The 19,017-nt window shown below is 41.0% G+C and overlaps 1 protein-coding gene across 1 annotated transcript in view; it reads left to right on the top strand.

The window, feature by feature from the left end:
* Positions 1 to 19,017, top strand: part of HMCN1 (hemicentin 1) — a 329,872-nt gene that overhangs the window by 287,344 nt on the left and 23,511 nt on the right. Inside the window, 18 exon segments of the mRNA XM_034778414.1 lie at positions 1,656 to 1,793; positions 1,923 to 2,057; positions 2,952 to 3,221; positions 3,616 to 3,806; positions 5,257 to 5,470; positions 6,472 to 6,606; positions 6,815 to 7,005; positions 8,167 to 8,248; positions 8,937 to 9,206; positions 10,042 to 10,212; positions 10,371 to 10,541; positions 11,617 to 11,787; positions 12,771 to 12,941; positions 13,656 to 13,826; positions 15,839 to 16,009; positions 17,215 to 17,364; positions 17,599 to 17,736; positions 18,257 to 18,378. Coding sequence (XP_034634305.1) covers positions 1,656 to 1,793; positions 1,923 to 2,057; positions 2,952 to 3,221; positions 3,616 to 3,806; positions 5,257 to 5,470; positions 6,472 to 6,606; positions 6,815 to 7,005; positions 8,167 to 8,248; positions 8,937 to 9,206; positions 10,042 to 10,212; positions 10,371 to 10,541; positions 11,617 to 11,787; positions 12,771 to 12,941; positions 13,656 to 13,826; positions 15,839 to 16,009; positions 17,215 to 17,364; positions 17,599 to 17,736; positions 18,257 to 18,378 — 3,062 coding nt within the window.

Below are 19,017 nucleotides of genomic sequence, written 5' to 3' on the forward strand. Positions count from 1 at the left end.
TTGGTATTTGCGTCAACCATGAAAAATCCACATTGATCCCCACGAGGTACATAAACTTTAGAGAGGCAATGCTGGATACGACCACAGCAAGAGCGTACCTACCTCTTGAGAGGTTTCAGGCCATGAGCACTCTCAGACAACAAGTACCTATCATACTCAGGATGCCTTTCTCTCCTTAGCCGTGTGTCCTCATGCAAACATATGACACCACTCACCAGGCTTCATCTTCATTGCTTACAAGCCTAACTTCTCTCCATGTACTCACCAGAGAAGGGCAACATAAATGGCAGGGTGTCTGTTCCATCCAAGGTGTTGGTCTCTCTTGTTTGGTGGACAAAACCAGAGAAGTTTTGAGTGGGAATCCCTTTCCTCACACCAACTCCTGAGGCACCCATCATTACCAATTCCTCCCTTTTGGGTGGGTAACCATATGATCTTCACTCATCCTGTCACAACTAGATTTCTGAAGAGGCTTCTCAGATCCTTTCCACCCTTGGTGAAGTTCACATCTTAGTGGGACCTCAATTTTGTTCTATCATATCTTAATAAACCTTCCTTTGAACCTCTAGCAACATGCTCAATGGCTGATCTGTCCATGAAGGTGACCTTTCTAACAGCTATAACATTAACCTGAGTCAGTGAGCTTGGGGGGGAGGACAGGGGGACGACACATGGGGAACTGTCATATACTACATTCTCTAAAGAAAAGGTCTCATTATGCTCCCACCTCAGATTCATCCCTAAAGTAGTTTCTGAGTTTCATATGAGTCAGGACATCCATTCACTAGCATTTTTTCCCAAACCTCATGCCTCAGAGGAAGAGAGAAGGATGCATCTGGATGTTCAAAGGGCTTTGGCTTTTTATCTACAAAGAACAAAGGACATTAGAAAGACAGCTAAACTATTTGTTTCCATAGCAGAGTAATCAACGGGGTCAAGCTATAATGGCACAGAGATTTTCTAAGTGTATCTCAGGTTATATTATCCTTTCTTACCAACTAGCTTGTATTCACCCACCCCGCCCGCCCAGAAGGGATGGGGGCTTATTCCACGAGAGGGCAGGATGCTTCGGTTACATCTCTGAGATGTACCCTTACTAGAGATACGTAAGGTAGCTACTTGGAGCTCTTGGCAAATTTGCACAAGACATTACACTTTGGTCCAATTGTCCACTGCGGAAACAGCGATGGGGACAGCAGTAATAGGGTCAGATGTCACTTCTGTGTCCTCACGCACACCTCCTGTTTGACTATTGCTTGTTAATCTCCCATGTGTGGAATACACATAGGGACCATCACTCAAAGAAGAATGGAGGTTACTTACTGTAACTGGAGGTTCTTCGAAATGTGTGGTCCCTATCTGTATTCCACTGTCCATTCTCTGCTGCCTATTGTTTGGACTGTAGTAAGAAACAGAAGCTGGAGAGGCATGTGCCCACACCACGCTTTATGCCCTCAGTTCAGAGCATGAGGAAAGCTATGGCACAAGTGCAGGCCAATGGACAATGCTTGTTTAAAAAAAAAAAACACCGGTGCACAGGCATACTCATGTGTGGAATACAGATACAGACCACACATCTCGAAGAACATCCAGTTACTGGTAAATAACTTCAATTTTTAATCAACTGCCTCTTTCTGTGCCATTCCAATTCATAGAGCTACCAGCTATTCAGGTGCAGCCAGGAACACTAGATGTTATCCTGAACAACCCCATTCTTTTACCGTGTGAAGCAACAGGTACACCTCGTCCCATAATAACGTGGCAGAAGGAGGGCATCAATGTAAACACAACAGGTATCTTAGCTTTATGATGCTAATAATTCTGCTGTAGCATTTAAACTTGTGTTCTCATTCTTTAAAGATTTTGGTCTAATTACCTTATCTATAAATATGTTTTTTCTACCTTTCTTATGCATGTTTTAGGCAATAGTTATACAGTTCTCCCCAGTGGTAGTTTACAGATTGCAAGAACAGCTGTTGAGGATGCTGGCACTTACATGTGTGTGGCTCAGAATCCAGCTGGTACTGCCCTAGGGAAGATTAAGCTAAAAGTTCAAGGTAAGTCATCACCATAACTCCAGTTTATACACAAGAAAGCTGTGCATATTCACGGGTTAGTGAGATCCCTGTTCTGAGCAATGTATATGGACCAAAGATTGTAAAATTAGTTCCTGCAAAAAAATAATAGAACTAGTCAATTCCCTGCAGCGGCCAGCAAACATTTCTTCTCTACCTTCAGAGACAGAGGTACACCTCAAAAAGAAAAACAAGATTGGTTTTTATCTCACATGGAGAGCAATGGAAACCAAAAATATAGCTGGGATATGAATTGTCATTACTGTGTGACCGTGCAGTGCAATAATAGGGCTTTAACAGATTGTCTCTCATGTGCTTCACAATGGGTTCAGACCTCCATGACAAACCCACTTGAGCTGCTACCAACAAAGAATACTTTTGTAAGGTGTGCTGGTAATGGTCCACAATTCGCCATTAAGTACAGCCCCTATTAACTTCATGACCTTCACCATTACAGGTATTGCTAAGAGGTATCAGTCATGATGTCAGTTTGCCATACAATTGTACTTATAGTGTTTAGTACATGAAAAATGCCTGTGTGCGATTGCTCATTGCATGATCTTTGCACTCAGATGAGCACCAGATCTGGAATTGTTCTTTGCCCCTGCCCAGAAGGACGTAGCTCTGCACCTTCCTTCACACCAGGGCAGGGGACGTGGTGTGCTACCAATAGAATGTCATCTATTTACTTTACTTTGCACTTGGATTTGGATGCTGTTTTGCAACTGTAACTGATAGGTGAAATTATTTAGCAAGAGTAAACTGTTTTTTTAAATTATTCTGGATAGGAAATAAGGCATGTGTGGGTATCTGTGTATGTGTGTTTAAGTTTATACATTTCCGAACAATGTGTTTTACTTCTTCATTCTCTTTCAGTTCCTCCAGTTATCAAACCTCATTCTAAGAAATACATAGTTGCTGTGGATAAATCTGCCACTCTGCAGTGTCAAGTGGAAGGCTACCCAGTGCCTGAGATCACATGGCACAAAGAAGGACAGCAGGTTACAGAGTCCTTCAGGCAGCGAATTCTCAGCACTGGGGCTTTGCAGATTGCATTTGTACAGCCTGGTGACACTGGACATTACACATGCATGGCTGCAAACGTGGCAGGATCAAGCAGTTCTAGCATGGAACTCGTTGTGCACAGTAAGTACGACTAGAAAGGAATAACATAGGCTGGCCAATTATCATGACAGAAGTCTCTTGCACTGATGTGTTAGAGGCCAAAGTTGTAGTGAGAGACTTCCGGATAGTTACACCAGCTAGCATAAAACTCAGGCTTTATGACATAAGCAAACCACTAACTGGCTGGCTTTAGGAAGAACCAGCCCCTGTGGGTATGTCTCTACATAATTTTCTGTTATGTAGGTTCCACGCCTTTCTCTGGAGCTTTGGATACCGATCACTGTTGGAGACGTGATTAGATGACCCACTGGTCTGGTCTGATGTGTCATTTCTGATGTTCCTACACCAGTATCTGGCTGAATGGAAGGCTGAAAACTATAGACAGTAATTAATCTCTTTTTAAATCTCCCCATAGTTCCACCTAAAATCCGTAGTTCAGAGGTGCAGCACACAGTCACTGAGAATTCCCAGGCTGTTCTGTCATGTGTGGCTGATGGTATCCCAACACCAACAATAAACTGGAAGAAAGACAATATACCTTTACCAGACACAGTAGGAAAATACAGGGCTATGCAGTATGGAGATCTCGTTTTGGAGAATGCTGTTGTAAGTGTTATGAATTTGAATGTCCTCATTATATATTGTGTATTCTTTCACGTGAAAATTGAGCAGCATGAAAGATTTTATTTGTCTGAAATGAAGGAACAGAAAGATTGTGGGGAGTCTATAACTCTTATGTCAAAAGAAAGTCCCCGCAGGTCAGGGTTGAGGCACAGTGTAGGCTTACTTATGGAAAACATGCTCTGAAACTACCCAATTGCTACCTATTCTGTGGATAAACAGAGAACCACTGGTTCCAAAAGTGCTGATCGTGGGAGATAAATTCACAACATTTTTAGAACATAACTGCATAGAATACACATTGTAAAAACAGTCCAGTGCTCTCTTAAATAAGTATACTGAAGGATTTTGTGAATCGTAGTTGTTGTTGTTTTTATTTATAAGGTCAGCACCCTCCTTTCTAGTGTTTTGCATGTTATTTTTACAGCCTAAGAAATGTACAGCACGATGAAATGTCAGCCCATTGTAAAGCCTCTAGTGAGCAGGTGGTGTTGAATGCCTCCAGTGAGGTGCTGTACGTCTTCAGCTCTCCCTAGAGTCAATGGAAGGTATGGGCAAGCAGCATGTCACAAGAAGTGCCCAGTACCATTCAGATCTAGCCCTAAAATGTATTAAATAGTGGAAATATTTCTGCAAAGCTTGCAATGGAAAGTTCTTGGATTTGGCCATTTGGGCATTTTCACCAAGGAGCCTGCATGTCAGCTAACATCTGGAAATTCCAGATCAGTACATTGACATCCCCTTTCTTGCCCAACATTTTTTTCTTCTCTTCCACATCATATACCTTTGTCTTAGAAGGAGTCGCACTAGTTCCAATCATACTGTCCTTATTAAGGGAAAATGTCTGTTGATGGCAGGGGAGCTTTGCCAGCATAAGGATTGTGGGGTCCAGTTTAATGTTATGAAGTGCCACGTTTAAGGCTGGTTTTGTCTACTTTACTTGCCATTCCTGAAATTATTATTAAGCTCAACAGCTAGTCGCATTTACCTTTTCCCTCTTAGCTCTTTGGATTCTCTTCTGTGTAGTGTGACCTCTTTATTGTACCTTCAATTGGAAGGACAGTAAGATGGACAGCTCCATTAGTTTGATACCAAGCTGTTCTGTGCATGGCTTCCAGCCAGTTTTAAGGTTAGAATAGGAAGTCAGCCTATTTCACTTACTTGTCCTTGCCATAGCTGTGATGTATTAGTCTCAGGTAATCTGCTGGATTTGCTACACTCAGGTTTCTGTTTCATTCAATCATCAAGTTAGGCTGACGAGACTGACTCATCATAGCTTCCAATATATTACTAGCGAGTTGCCAAAATTTTAAATTCAGTCAGATGAACATTCCAACTGAACTGAAGTTCCAGATTTTTTGAGATTCCCCCCATCATTACAATTGATGATGTTCGAGCTCCAATGCCTCCCCCTATTTTTCCCCCCTTCTTTCAGCCTGAAGATTCTGGTAGTTATACCTGTGTTGCCAGCAATGCTGTTGGTGAAGATATACACACTGTCAGCCTAATGGTCCATGTGCTCCCAGCTTTCACTGAACTGCCTGGAGACATAACTTTGAATAAAGGAGAACAACTCAGATTAACTTGTAAAGCAACTGGGACTCCGATACCCAAAATATCTTGGACTTTTAACAACAATATTGTCCCTGGTGAGTGATATCAGTACTTAATTGTCAGTCTGACACAGATTCTTCCCCCTCCAGAAGTGGTGTTAGTGTGCAGTGATGTCAGTTTGAGATTACAGTATAAAGTTCATAAGGGGAAAAACATAGTATGGCCTGTGTAACAAACTGTCTAGACTAGGGTTTCCCAAACTTGGGACGCCGCTTGTGTAGGGAAAGCCCCTGGCGGGCTGGGCTGGGTTGTTTACCTGCTGCGTCTGCAGGTCCAGCCGATCGCGGCTCCCAGTGGCCGCGATTCACCTTGGCCCGCGCCGCTTCCAGCAGCTCCCATTGGCCTTTAGCAGCGAACTGCGGCCAGTGGGAGCCGCGATCGGCCAGACCTGCGGATGCGGTAGGTAAACAAACCGGCCAGGCCCGCCAGTGGCTTTCCCTACACAAGCGGCGTCCCAAGTTTGGGAAACACTGGTCTAGACAATGGTAATATCTGGAACTTGTTAGCGTAGAATACCAAAACTACAATTAACATTAAATTGCCTCTGTTCCTGGACTCTGGAGAAGGGCTTTAGGAACCCTGTCCCCTTGTTGTGTCAAGCTGCATGTCCCATATTAAAATGTACACATTGGGTATAATAAATATTCCAGCATCTAAGCACAAAAGATGACTTCCACAAGCACCTGTATGAATAAAACGTCACTGTTGGTGGAATGCAAAACATGAACGGACTGAAAGGAGAAGCAGGGCAAATTCATTCACAATAGAGTGACCAGTCAACGAACACTGTTTGACTGACTTGTTCAGCCCTCTAAAACAGACACGCAGACAGGGAAAGGCATAATAGGGTCTGTAATCAAAGATGTCTCAGAAATTAGTCCAACGCAATGGTAAGTTCTTTTATAGAAGCATGCCATTGAGCCATGCTGCTAAGCAACCCTGTACATCTAAACCTATTCCTGTAAAATATGTATCACTTGTTGATATTTTCCAGAGCTACTTCAGTGTTTTTAAAAGACATCTCTTCTCCCCACAGCAAAACTTGACAATGCTAATGGACACAGTGAACTAGTTATTGAAAGAGTATCTAAAGACGACTCTGGTACCTATGTGTGTACAGCAGAAAACACAGTTGGCTCTATAAAGGCTATTGGATTTGTGTATGTCAAAGGTATGTGTAAATAACTTCAATATCAGGCACAATCAGTGGCAATTTCACACAGCCTCATTTTTAGTTGTATCCAATAGCACTGCCATGGTTGATTGGAAAAGGGGTAACAAGTTGAACTTCAGATCTTATGAAAACAAAGAATGGCGGATTCCTATCAGTAGTTTCATTTAGAATCTCTAGCTTTCGCTTTGCTTTTTATCATTTTCAGAGCCTCCTGTCTTCCAAGGGGATTATTATTCTAGCTGGATTGAGCCCTTGGGTGGTAATGCTATATTGAACTGTGAGGTCAGAGGAGATCCACCTCCAACAATCCAATGGAGCAAAAAAGGAGTTAGCATTCAGATTAGCAACAGGATCCGACAACTCAGCAATGGTTCTCTTGCCATCTATGGCACTGTTGTGAGTCACTAGTCATTAAAATGTGTTTGTATGTTACATTTAATTATTGTAAGTAAATAAATTTATCCAAGAAGGTATGTATTTTAACTGAATATAAATTTGCCTTTATTAAAAAATATTCGGTAGTTACTCTACATTTTAAAAAGATGTAATTTTTTTAATGCAGTCTAAAATATCCTGCTCAAATTACTGTGACCTCACTAACAAAGCAAGGGAATGTTGTATCTGTTCTGTCTATCCCCTATAAACTTGCAGAGCTGCATTTTCAATAGGACTTAACAAAGCCTCAAAACTTGGGCATACAAAATCTGATAATGAAATCCTGGCTCTGTTGAAGTAAGTGGGAATTTTGACATTGGCTAGAATGGTACCAGAATTCCCCCCCCCCCCTTTTAATTACTTGTGTACCTAAATCCTACATTCGAAAGTTCAATCTGGCTCCCCAACTCCTAATATGCATGTTCAAATTGCATGTTCATGATTTGCACATTCAAGTTTAGAAGCTGCAGTTGAAAACGTGGCCCTTATAAAAGGTTTTAGAAAAAGCTTCTAGATTTACAAATGTAAATAGTTGAAGAAAAAAAAACAGACATTAGCTTATTATTAATAAAAGTAAAATGTTCAAATTGCTATTAAAACTTTTGGTTACTGGGTAGTAACAATAGTAGTCTATAGTTCTCTTTGTATTGCTACATTTATAATCTACTTTATATACTTACAAATCCAGCACCATACTATATAGGAATCTACAATATTAACAAGCAGATGGTTTTGACTTAAATGACTTGAAACCTACCATATACGTTTCAGAAAAAGACTAAGTTTCTCAAAAGGACATAAGCAACATTGGAAAGAATTCCATGTAGATACTACTTGGATGCAGTTCTCTTGTTTTTCTCTCTATCCCTCACCTGCTTGTAACAAACTCCCATCCCAGTTAACCTTTTAATTCAAGTCACTTTGGGTGTAGTTTAAAAGACTGGCAGCTTGTATGATAAACTTTTCTGGTAGTTGTTAATTAATGATTTCCCTCTACTTCTTTAAGGTCTGTTGCATGCCATACTGTACTATAGCAAACTCACTGACAGGAAATGCATTGTGAAAAGATTAACTTACTCCATGTAGGTTGATAGTTTATATGATTATTTGTTTGTCCTTTAGAATGAAGATGCTGGTGACTATACATGTATAGCTACAAATGATGCCGGCGTGGTTGAGCGCAGTGTGACACTAATGCTTCAGAGTAAGACTCAAATCAGATATCTAGTGCTACAAGAGTGGGGCCAGAAGATGACTTTGGATACATGTGTGCAAGTCCCTTCGTAATTTTGGGAGGAGACAGTCAAAATTCACCAATGGGAATTGGTCACCTCACTGCTTTTTCTGTCTTCGGCATATTCTTGAGGGCAGAACTGGGCTTTAAATTAATTCTTACACAAATGACGGAATTTTAGAATAATTTTTTTTATTGACAGAATTTTCAAACATCTCTTCTCTATTTATAACTCAGAGAAGAATCAAACCTTTTACCTCTGTTTTTGTTTCCTTGTGTATAGAATGGGAATAATATCTACCACATTTAGGTATTGTGAGAATTAATTGAAAAGTGTTTTTGCACTACTGATGGTACTAGTTGTTTGTAGAATTGGGCCTCAATCCTGTTTGGGGCCTGTGTGTGCTACCACAATACAAACCACAATACCACTTTCATTGTTTGTGTATTCTAGGTCATGTTTAATTTCCACCATCGACCTTGTCTGTCTCAAGGATCTCTGGAGATGTATAATAGTAGTTAATGCCAAAATTAATGAAGTAGGATTTCATGCTTTTTCTCAGACCAAACCTCTGTCCAAAGAAAAAAATGTCATCTGCTCTTGTAGCCATTTATTGCAGAATGCAGTGATGCTAAAACAATCTCTCCTCTCTCTCAGGTCCTCCAGTTATTACAGTTGAACCAGTAGAGATGGTGGTTGATGCTGGTACCACAGCAATCCTGAACTGCCAAGCAAATGGAGAACCTACTCCAACCATTGAGTGGTCCCGCCAAGGCCATCCTATCCTCAGCAATGACAGAGTGACTGTCTTGTCTAATGGCTCCTTGCGTATTGTTGCAGCACAGAAAGAGGATACCTCTGAATATGAATGTGTGGCTAGAAATCTGATGGGATCAATCCTTGTCCGAGTGCCATTCACTGTCCAAGGCAGGTACACTAAAGTGCTGTCTAGTGATTACCAAATTGCGAGATTCCAGCTTTAAAACAGAATAACTATGACCCAGGTTTTATATTCCTTACATTTACATGTTAAGTCTAGTGGGACATGTCAGTGTATCTCTTCTTCACAAAATTTTGTACTTTTGTTCCACTTTCTCAACTGTCATCATCCTCAGCATGCTCCCAAGACAGGCAGCTGAGAGTGAAGGAATATGTAAAAGCATGTTTACACTGCCCCACAGTTTGGACTCTGGGGGTGTGAAAAGCAGTGTGAACCAAAGTGCTGTGCTGTAACTGCCCCATGTGGACACTGTGGGTGCAAATGAAAAGATTCCTACTTAATGTAGTCTTATTTGAAGAGTTAATGCGAACTCTTTAGTTTGCACCTGCAGCGTTTGCATGGGGAATTACACCACAGCCCTTTGGTGCACAATGCTCTTCAGACCCCTGGAGTGTGAACTGAAGGGCAGTTTAGATATGCCCAAAGACTCTATGATAGAGATGATCCTGAACTGAGATGCTGCCTACAGACCACATTCCACAACTTGAGTTCATCTTTAATGTCGGAGAATAAGTGATAACCATGCCAGAATACCTGAAGTATTTTCTCAACTAAAGCATGAAGAATTCTTCACTAACGATAATGTGATACTATCTGGATATCTGAGGGTAGCCTCTGAACTTGTGAAGGGTTATTTTTATCTTTTTTTCTAGAAATGCAAAAATTTAGCAGATCTTTTAACACAGCTGAGAAAGTATATTCCTGAGCCTGGTTGTATAACACACACATTATAAATGCTCAAATATAATTTTTCCACTGCAGTGCATGGCGGATTTTCAGAATGGTTTGAATGGCGACCATGTAGTGTAACTTGTGGTCAAGGTGTTCAGAAGAGGATCCGTCAGTGTAACAACCCTCTCCCTGCAAATGGTGGGAGGCATTGTCAGGGGCGTGATACAGACATACGCAGCTGCCAGAACAAACCATGTCCAGGTAGATTTCTTTAATGAACTCATACAGTGTATGTTTAACAGATCTCCATGGCATCACCATTTCATTGTTTCTTCTGTCTGGAATTCTTTGACTTATTGGGGAGAGGATCTTTTCTATAATATATTTGGTAAAATGGTGCTTTTTTTTATGTTATGTAGTGGATGGTACCTGGTCAGAGTGGGGGTCTTGGGAAGAGTGTTCGAGAACCTGTGGACAAGGTAACAAGACTAGAACCAGAACTTGTAGTAACCCAACAACTCAGCATGGCGGAAGACCATGTGATGGCAATGCTGTGGAATCGATCATGTGTAACATCAGGCCTTGTCCAGGTGAGAAGAGTGTGTTCATTATAAGTTGCAGATACTGATCTTTAAAACTTTTCAGTTTGGTATCTCTTCTTCTCTAAAGCCCACATACTTAACCTCTTTCACTTTGAAATCATTTATGGTAGGGGAAAAAAGGAAAAAAATGACATTCTATTTGATCTATGGAGGTGAGGGTGGTTTATAAAACTGACCATGAAAAATATTTTCATAGGGTTTTTTATATTGATTTTAACATACCTTGAAGTGTTTGCAACCTAAACACATCAGCTTTGTATGCTAGTGCAATAAAACTGACCACTCTAGTCCCATTGTCCAAAGTGGAAAAAAGATTACTAAGCAGCATAAAAGGTGCAGAGTAAAATACATTCTTTTGGGTTTAGTAATTGAAGGTATTATCAGTGTCACAGATAATGTATGTATTTTCTTTGACAATGTCCTTTTAATTTTTAATTATGATTTTCTCTGCTTAGTACATTTGGACTGGATAGGTCTATTCATTATTGCCATTTTTCCTAATATTCTCTCCCTCTGCGGACTTCTCTGATACTGTGATGCTGCACTTTGATCCACTGAGACAGTTTCCTGTAGTGCCCTACAAAACCAGTTCTAACTGCTGGTCCCTGCTGTATATTAGCCAGTGGGGCTGCTGTACGAGCTATACAGCTAGGAAGCCCCTTTCCCACCGAGATTGTGTGCCACTACAAGACTGTCAAATTCAGTGATTTATGAAAGGAAACCAGCAGGTCTGATCCCAAGCCTACTTCAATCACCTGGCAGAATCACTGTTGTTCCAAGTTTGTGGTCAGGTGAAGTAATGTTTTAAGGAAACAAAAAGGAAAGTATTAATATCTGTCTGGAAACTGCTGGTCAGTTTCAGCTGTTGTTCAGGGAACAGGTTTTTCAATGGCTGATTCAGAATATTTAATTTATGGACAGTGTGTAATGGAGAAAATGGAGTTCTAATAATTTTACTGTGAATACTTCTCAGAGACATCGCTTTCTTTTGATTTGATTTTGAACTTCAAGTTAAAGCCGTTCTGTAGTTTAAATGTAGTTTTTGTTTGTGCTATCTTGACAGTGGAAGGTGCCTGGGGCTCTTGGCTGCCGTGGGGATCTTGCAGTGATACTTGCGGGAAAGGTACTCAGACCAGACTGAGGCTGTGCAATAGCCCTCCCCCATCATTTGATGGGTCATATTGTGAGGGGCCTGATACACAGATGCAGGTCTGCAGCAAGAGACACTGTCCAGGTAAGAAGCATAAGATACAAACAGAAAATAAAGGACTAGCCTATTTGTTTCCTCTCAAAACTCTATCTAGTTTGTACTTAGAGCTAGTATAACTGCTCCATTTGTGGTGGCAAATACTGCAATCCCTGAGAAAATCAGAATTTAGTTCCTTGTTCCTACTCAACATTCACTATGAAAAGAGTTAACAGTCGTAACATATGGAACTAGCCCTTCCCTCCCAATCCTGCTCTTCCCTATGTTTCCATTCCTGTTGCTTGTCATTGTGTAAAAGTAGTATGTAAATCCTTGGCAGCTAAACATGTAATTTCTGCAGCTCTTCCCACCAGGTCTAACTACCCTTTGTTATTCATAAATCTTCCACATCTATATGTGGACAGGAAAGGTTCAATTTTCAAAACACTCCCTTAATATAAGTTCAATACAGGGTAATTGGGTGAAATGGAATGGTCTGTGATATCCAGGAGGTTAGACTACATGATCTAATTGTCCCTTCTGGCCTTAAATGCTATGAATCTTGAACACACACAGTGCCATGTCCTATGCTAAATCCCTATTCTACCCTCTTAGTGGTGAAAAGGAGACTTGAAGCTGTACTAATTGAGTAGCTGAGGATTCCCTTTGGGTGACTCAGCACCTCCACTGACTGACTGCTACTGACCATCTTATTGTGTTGGTGATTTCAGTTATTACATATCCTACTTGTTTGACCTACTTATAGGCACACAAGAATTTTGGGAAGTCACTGTGGATGGACAGTCACTGCAACTATTACGCTAACAGGTGGATTTTAATTTAAGTAAAAAAGTAATGGGCCAGATCCTGTTCTGGGTTATACTCCTTGCAGTCCTATTGTAGTTCAAGGGGTTGCACGGATTGTCACTCAGCACAACACTTAGTGCAGTATTTTGCTGATACAATTATGCTAGATTTGATTATTTAAAAAGTGAAAGTTTCATTGTACAATGTCATCAATTTTTAACCAGTGGATGGAAAGTGGGCCGCTTGGGCCAGCTGGAGTGCCTGTACTGTATCCTGTGGAGGAGGTACCAGGCAGAGGACAAAGGACTGCTCAGACCCAGCCCCTCAGTTTGGAGGGCACAAATGTGAAGGAAATGACGTACAGATTGACTTTTGCAACAGTGACCCTTGTCCCAGTAAGTGTTTGGGATGACTGGGTTAGATTGTGCCTCCCTGCACATGGGTTCTCAAAGGGTATATATGGTAATAGGGGGAAACGGAAAAAGCCTTCTTTCTCACCTTGTGCCCTTGCACAGGGCACTGACCCAATCCTGCTCCAAGCAATGAAAAGTGGGGTTTGAACATCAGAAGCTGCACTAGACTCCCCAAAGGAGGAGGGATGAGAGGAAATCCATATCCCCAACCAGCCTCTTCATTAGTCAGCATAGCTGCACCATTGCATAGGCCAGGAGTTGGGGAGTAAGCACTGCTAAACGACATAGCAGTAGTAACTGTTGTATGAGCTCCTGCAGCAACATTAGAAGCAGTGTGTTTCCATGAGCTGCAGGCAGTATCTGTAAGTCACAATCTTGCTATTTTACACCCACCATCAGTGTAATCTCCTTTTTCAGTACCTCTCTCCATTAGATATTTGACTTATATGCTGCATGCTTTCCTAAAGTAGTAAAGCACTGAACTACAGGGCTCAAGGGTGGAATAGCCCTGCAGTGGAAAAAATGACTTAATTGGAGGCTTAAATTTCGCATTTTTTAGCTAAAAGAGCAGTAAACTTGGAATTGTGTGAAAAATTTCTCTTCAGAAAATATATTTGCTGATTTAACTGTTCGTTGATTCCATATCTGCTGTCATTATGCAGAGTGTATGTAAAGACTTTTATTTAAAATTTCCAGTTCATGGCAACTGGGGTCCATGGAGTGGTTGGGGAACTTGCAGCCGAACATGCAATGGAGGCCAGATGAGGAGATATCGGACCTGTGACAATCCTCGCCCTGTCAATGGTGGAAGAGCATGTGCAGGGGCTGACACGCAGATACAGAGATGTAACACTGACTTATGCCCTGGTGAGCTTCTATGGTAACAGAAGGCAATAAATAAACCTCCTCTAACGTTCTTCAGAGACCAAGATGTATATACTATGCAAGCAGGAAAGAAAAAAGTTCTGTAATTATGTCCAACTTCGTAGAAAGATCTAATGCAGTCTGACTGGGTTCTTATTAAAAAAATAAAGTGTCTGTCACACTAAAATGATTATCCTTTTAAGGGGTTATATTTTATATAAACCAGGGAAATAACAATCAAAAGACAAATAGCTTGTGAAAATGAAACCCTTCATACTCCCAACAATTCTTAATTCTCACACTAATGACATTTTACAGAGGATACCACTGACCTTTTATAATGTATTCCAGGAGCAAAGTCAGTACATCTAATAAAACCGAAACCAAATCTAGTTGCTTTCTCCTGGATAGCTAAAACATGTCTTTTTACCAAGCAGCCTTATATGGTCTAATGCTCCTCTTATTTCATCAGTTCTATACCCTGCTCAACCCCACTGAGTTCCATTGAATTACCAGTCAAGCCCCATGATTTGAAACCTGTTATCAAGTCCATGGGGGTATCTTGGCTCAGATCAGTATTTACAACAGTAATCCAGAAATGGATTGCATTCAATTGTGCCATGATTAACAACAGATCTAAAAATATTTGATTTTTATTGATGATTAATGTATTTTCCTTCTGTGTGGCACCCATCTGGTATTGTTTTAGTTTAATTGGTTATAATGATCCCTTTGGTCCATGTGAATGTTAGCACTTGTGAGAAATGCCAGTTCTTGGCCCCACAGGTGGAAGACCCTCTTTTGCTCATTATTCCCCTTCAGTGACCATCAATGTGCTTCATCCCTGACCACCTCTAGGATTAACAGGGTAGTTCAGTCTCCAAGCCCCGGTCAAATATTTGGCGTCTCTAGTGAGACTGCCAGCAAGAATGACAGTAGATTTTGAATGTGGACATCTGCTCACTAAGATCAGGTCTGAGACCACTAGTTCTTTTTACACAAGGCAACCAAACAACTGTCAGGTGACAACAGCATTCAGTTGCTACCTAACTGAGCCACTTTTGAATGGGAGTCAGTCTGAGCTCTTCACCTCTGCTCATTAACAGTCTTCTATTGTTATAGAGCCAGATCCATGGATTCAGTGCTCAGCCCACAAATGAAGGCTACAAGCAGTCTCTGTCTCCATCATTCTCTTGGTCTGGGTTGGGAGTCCAGGCAGCAGATTCTCTCGCTGCAACCTGCCTGCACTGCGGTATAAGAGGACTTCCAAATCCAGCCTATGCCCACTCTTTGCACAGAAGAGCCATGGTGCATTCCATTGGCAGGGGGACTCTGTAGCCATAGAAGTGGTGGCAAGGACCGCCCCATATTGTGCATATAATTTTCTTGGCTAGTTATGTGGGGTATATTATCAGTATGATGCATGGGGGTTTAGTCACATATCTCCCTGCTAAATCCTCATCCATTGCACTGGAAACATTCCCTGAAAAGTCCTCTTTCTTTTGAGTAAGGCTGATATATGGGCATGAACAATCTCAAAGGTATTGTACTTTTTGGGGAAGCAACCCTGCCTACAGAATTATCATTGAAAATGGTACGCCATCCTTGTAGCTGTTTGATTATTTTTAAAGATGTCAGCTTTATCAACATGGAATTTATATTTGAAGTGTAATTCATTGTTCTGTATGCAGGACTGGCGCTTCCACGAGGCAACCCTAGGCGGTTGCCTAGGGTGGCAGGATTTGTGGGGGTGGCATTTTGCCGCCCTTGGCGGAAATTGGGCAGCAGGGGGTCCTTCCGCTCCGGGTCTTCAGCGGAAATTCGGTGACGGGTCCTTAACTCGCTCCGGGACCCGCCACCGAAGTGCCCCAAAGACGCAGAGCGGAAGGACCCCCGCCGCAGAATGCTCAGAGGAGGAGTGCTGCTGCCTAGGGCGGCAAAAACCCTATCTATGTGTAATCTGACATATCTGCTACAAAAAGCCACTTGTTTCAACATTCCATCCTTGTTTATAGTGGATGGAAACTGGGGAACATGGCAAGGTTGGATCGGATGCTCTGCTTCTTGTGGAGGAGGGGAGCAGACCCGAACACGACTGTGCACTAATCCAGCCCCTTCAAATGGTGGACGTCCTTGCCCAGGAGACTCTTCACAGCTGTCCAGGTGTAACATCCAAGCATGTCCAGGTATGTTATTGCAGAGACTGAACACCAAAGCAAATGAACCAAAAAACGCCTAGTTTATTATTTATAAATCTTTCAGTAATGAGTAAGCCTGTCCATTCAGCATATCCTTTCTCCAGACATGTCATAGCATTTACATAGAATCTGGTAACCATTCACTGGCAAACTGTAGTCAGCTGAATGCTGCTATATGCTGAAGCATTTGACAGTTTTCAAGAGGAATTTCCAGAGGCACTTTTGATCAATTTAACTCAAAATCCGCAGTGTTTAAAAGGTTTCTGCTCCATGATTGCATTGTTGAAAAAAAAAAAAAACCATACAACTTAGGCAGCCAGTCATATCACATGAAAAGTGAATAAATAATAGTCACACTGAACAAGGTGTAAAACTGAAAATTGTTCACCTGAGCTATCAAGAAATAAATATATTTGCACAAATGCAGGCTAGTTTCCAAATGGTTCATAAACAGCAAATGGAACTATGTTTGCAATGGTTAATTCAATCAGTTCTTATCTCTAGTTTAAAAAATAGTGCACAATAGTGAAACGATTTAGAACCACTGTTCTAGATGTATGATATTGTGAGAGTAAATCTGAAAGTGATATGGGAAAATCACTTATGCATCCTCAAAATAAGGGTACTATACTAGTGAAAAGTTCTATTTAATAATATTAATACATTTTTAAAAAAATTAGAAAACACGTCTCTCTTTTCCAATACGTTCTGTTTGTCAGTTGTTTTTTTCTAAAACAGAGTGGGAACACACACAAGTCTTGCTTGACATCTGGTATGACTAATACACTCCAGTGTCCTGGCCAAATAATTACATTCCGCCTGCCTGAATTCCCCAGTAGTTTCAGTTGTTTAGTTGTACTTTCTTACCTGCCGTAACCTGTTGTGTAGCACCAGTTTGCACTGTTCAACAATTGTTGCTTTTTACCCAGAAGTGGCTGCATTTCAGTGGTCCATAAAGTAATCCCTTTGTCATAATTTATACATCAGCTTACATTTAAAAATGGTCCTGGTATCCTTATGGATATGAGGTGCTATGATTATTAATATTATATGAATAAACATTCCATAAAATGTAAGTCCACATGCACATAGAGAACTTTGTGTTCTCTCAGAGCACTCAGTGCTAGTCTTGAATATTTTTCTTTCAAAATTGAGTTTTCACTCATGGGGTGTTTTTCCACTTCCCCCAACAGGTGGGCCTCCACGTGCCAGAGGAAGTGTTATTGGAAATATTAATGATGTTGAATTTGGAATTGCTTTCCTGAATTCCACAGTAACAGATAGCCCTGACTCTGACACTAGAATAATACAAGCAAAGATCACAAATGTCCCTCGCAGTCTTGGTAAGTTCAGTTTGCTTTCTTGAGTTATAAGTAAACAAAGGAATCTTCCTTAGGTTTGTCAATTTTCAGTTTTCTTTCATTAAGGCACCATCCAAGATTTTAAGGAATTGGCTTCAATTTTTCATAGGCAGGAGGGAGGTGGAGGTCTTCTAATATATTTACATTCTCTTTACATCAAGAGAAAGGAGGAGCACACAAAGAGCATTTTTAAAGAAGTATGGTATTTCTCTTTAGGTACAGCAATGAGGAAGCTAGTTTCCATTCTAAATCCTATTTATTGGGCAGCTGCAAAGGAAATTGGAGAAGCAGTGAATGGATTTACTCTCACCAACGCAATCTTCAAGAGGGAGACTCAAGTGGAGTTTGCAACTGGTTAGTTAACAATGGGACACAATCTCTATTTGTATGTGACAAGCATAATACAAGGTTGAATTGCTTAATAAATACACCTCTACCCTGATATAACGCTGTCCTCGGGAGCCAAAAAATCGTACCATGTTATAGGTGAAACCGCGTTATATCAAACTTGCTTTGATCCGCCGGAGTGCGCAGTCATCCCATCCCCGCCCCCCGAGTGCTGCTTTACCGCGTTATATCCAAATTCGTGTTATATCAGGTCACATTATATCGGGGTAGAGGTGTATCATTTACCATATTTATGTTTGTTCACAGCAGCATGTTCTGGATAACTAGCTGAACATGAGGCTTTATAGACTCACTTTTCCTAGTTTGAATCTGAGTATTAATATAGGGCAAAGTAGTGGTTAAACACAAGAATGACATGTTAACATAAATTAACATGGTTCAACATGGACCTAATTCAAATACTGTGCAGTTAATATAAATCACAAATCATGATAGGTTACAAATCAATGTGTGTTAAAATTCACAGGAGAGATTTTGCGAATGACTCATATTGCACGTGGTATGGATTCAGATGGAGCATTACTGCTGGATGTGGTAGTGAGTGGCTATGTTCTGCAGCTACAGTCCTCAGCTGATGTTAGCGTGAAGGTAAAATTGCTAGCAAAAATGACATCTCTGCACTCTTGCTTCAGTTTTATATTTTTCTTATCTAACATATTTTAATATAGCCATCAACAGTACCATAAGCTATGTTATAGTATTCTGACTTATTTTTATGATTGGCTTGGACATGTGAAGGTAAGTTTTTTATCATGATCAGATCACCCTGTCCTCCAAGATGGGGTGAGGGTTTACTGCTGTCAGGTGGATGGCCTGTTTTATCTTGCGCAAAAGGCTGATTGGCCAAGCTAAATTCTAGACCTTTCTAAGGGTGATGCTAGTCCTCCATTTCGCACAACCCTGGCAAAGTTTTTGTAGAGTATTATTCACAACTTGTTAGCCACGAACACTGACAGTCTGGCGTCTATGCATTCCCTACCTTCACAATGTCCTCAAAGGTTTCTGTCACAGGTCATCTACAAGGATGGAGGCTAGAGCTGTGGCTGCAGAAAACATGCTGTGTCAGGTTGCATAAAATCTTGATGATTTAATCTTTCTATAATGTGGCTGTGGCAGAGGTAAGGAAGACCTTTTTCTGTGCCATAGCATTAACGTCTTGTCCCATGGAGTTGTCCATAATGGTGAGCAGTCTAATTACTCTGACTTGCCTCACTTTTCTTACAGAAT

The sequence above is a fragment of the Trachemys scripta genome, chromosome 8 (genome assembly GCF_013100865.1).
Source record: "Trachemys scripta elegans isolate TJP31775 chromosome 8, CAS_Tse_1.0, whole genome shotgun sequence".
In the NCBI taxonomy this organism is placed as follows: domain Eukaryota; kingdom Metazoa; phylum Chordata; order Testudines; family Emydidae; genus Trachemys; species Trachemys scripta.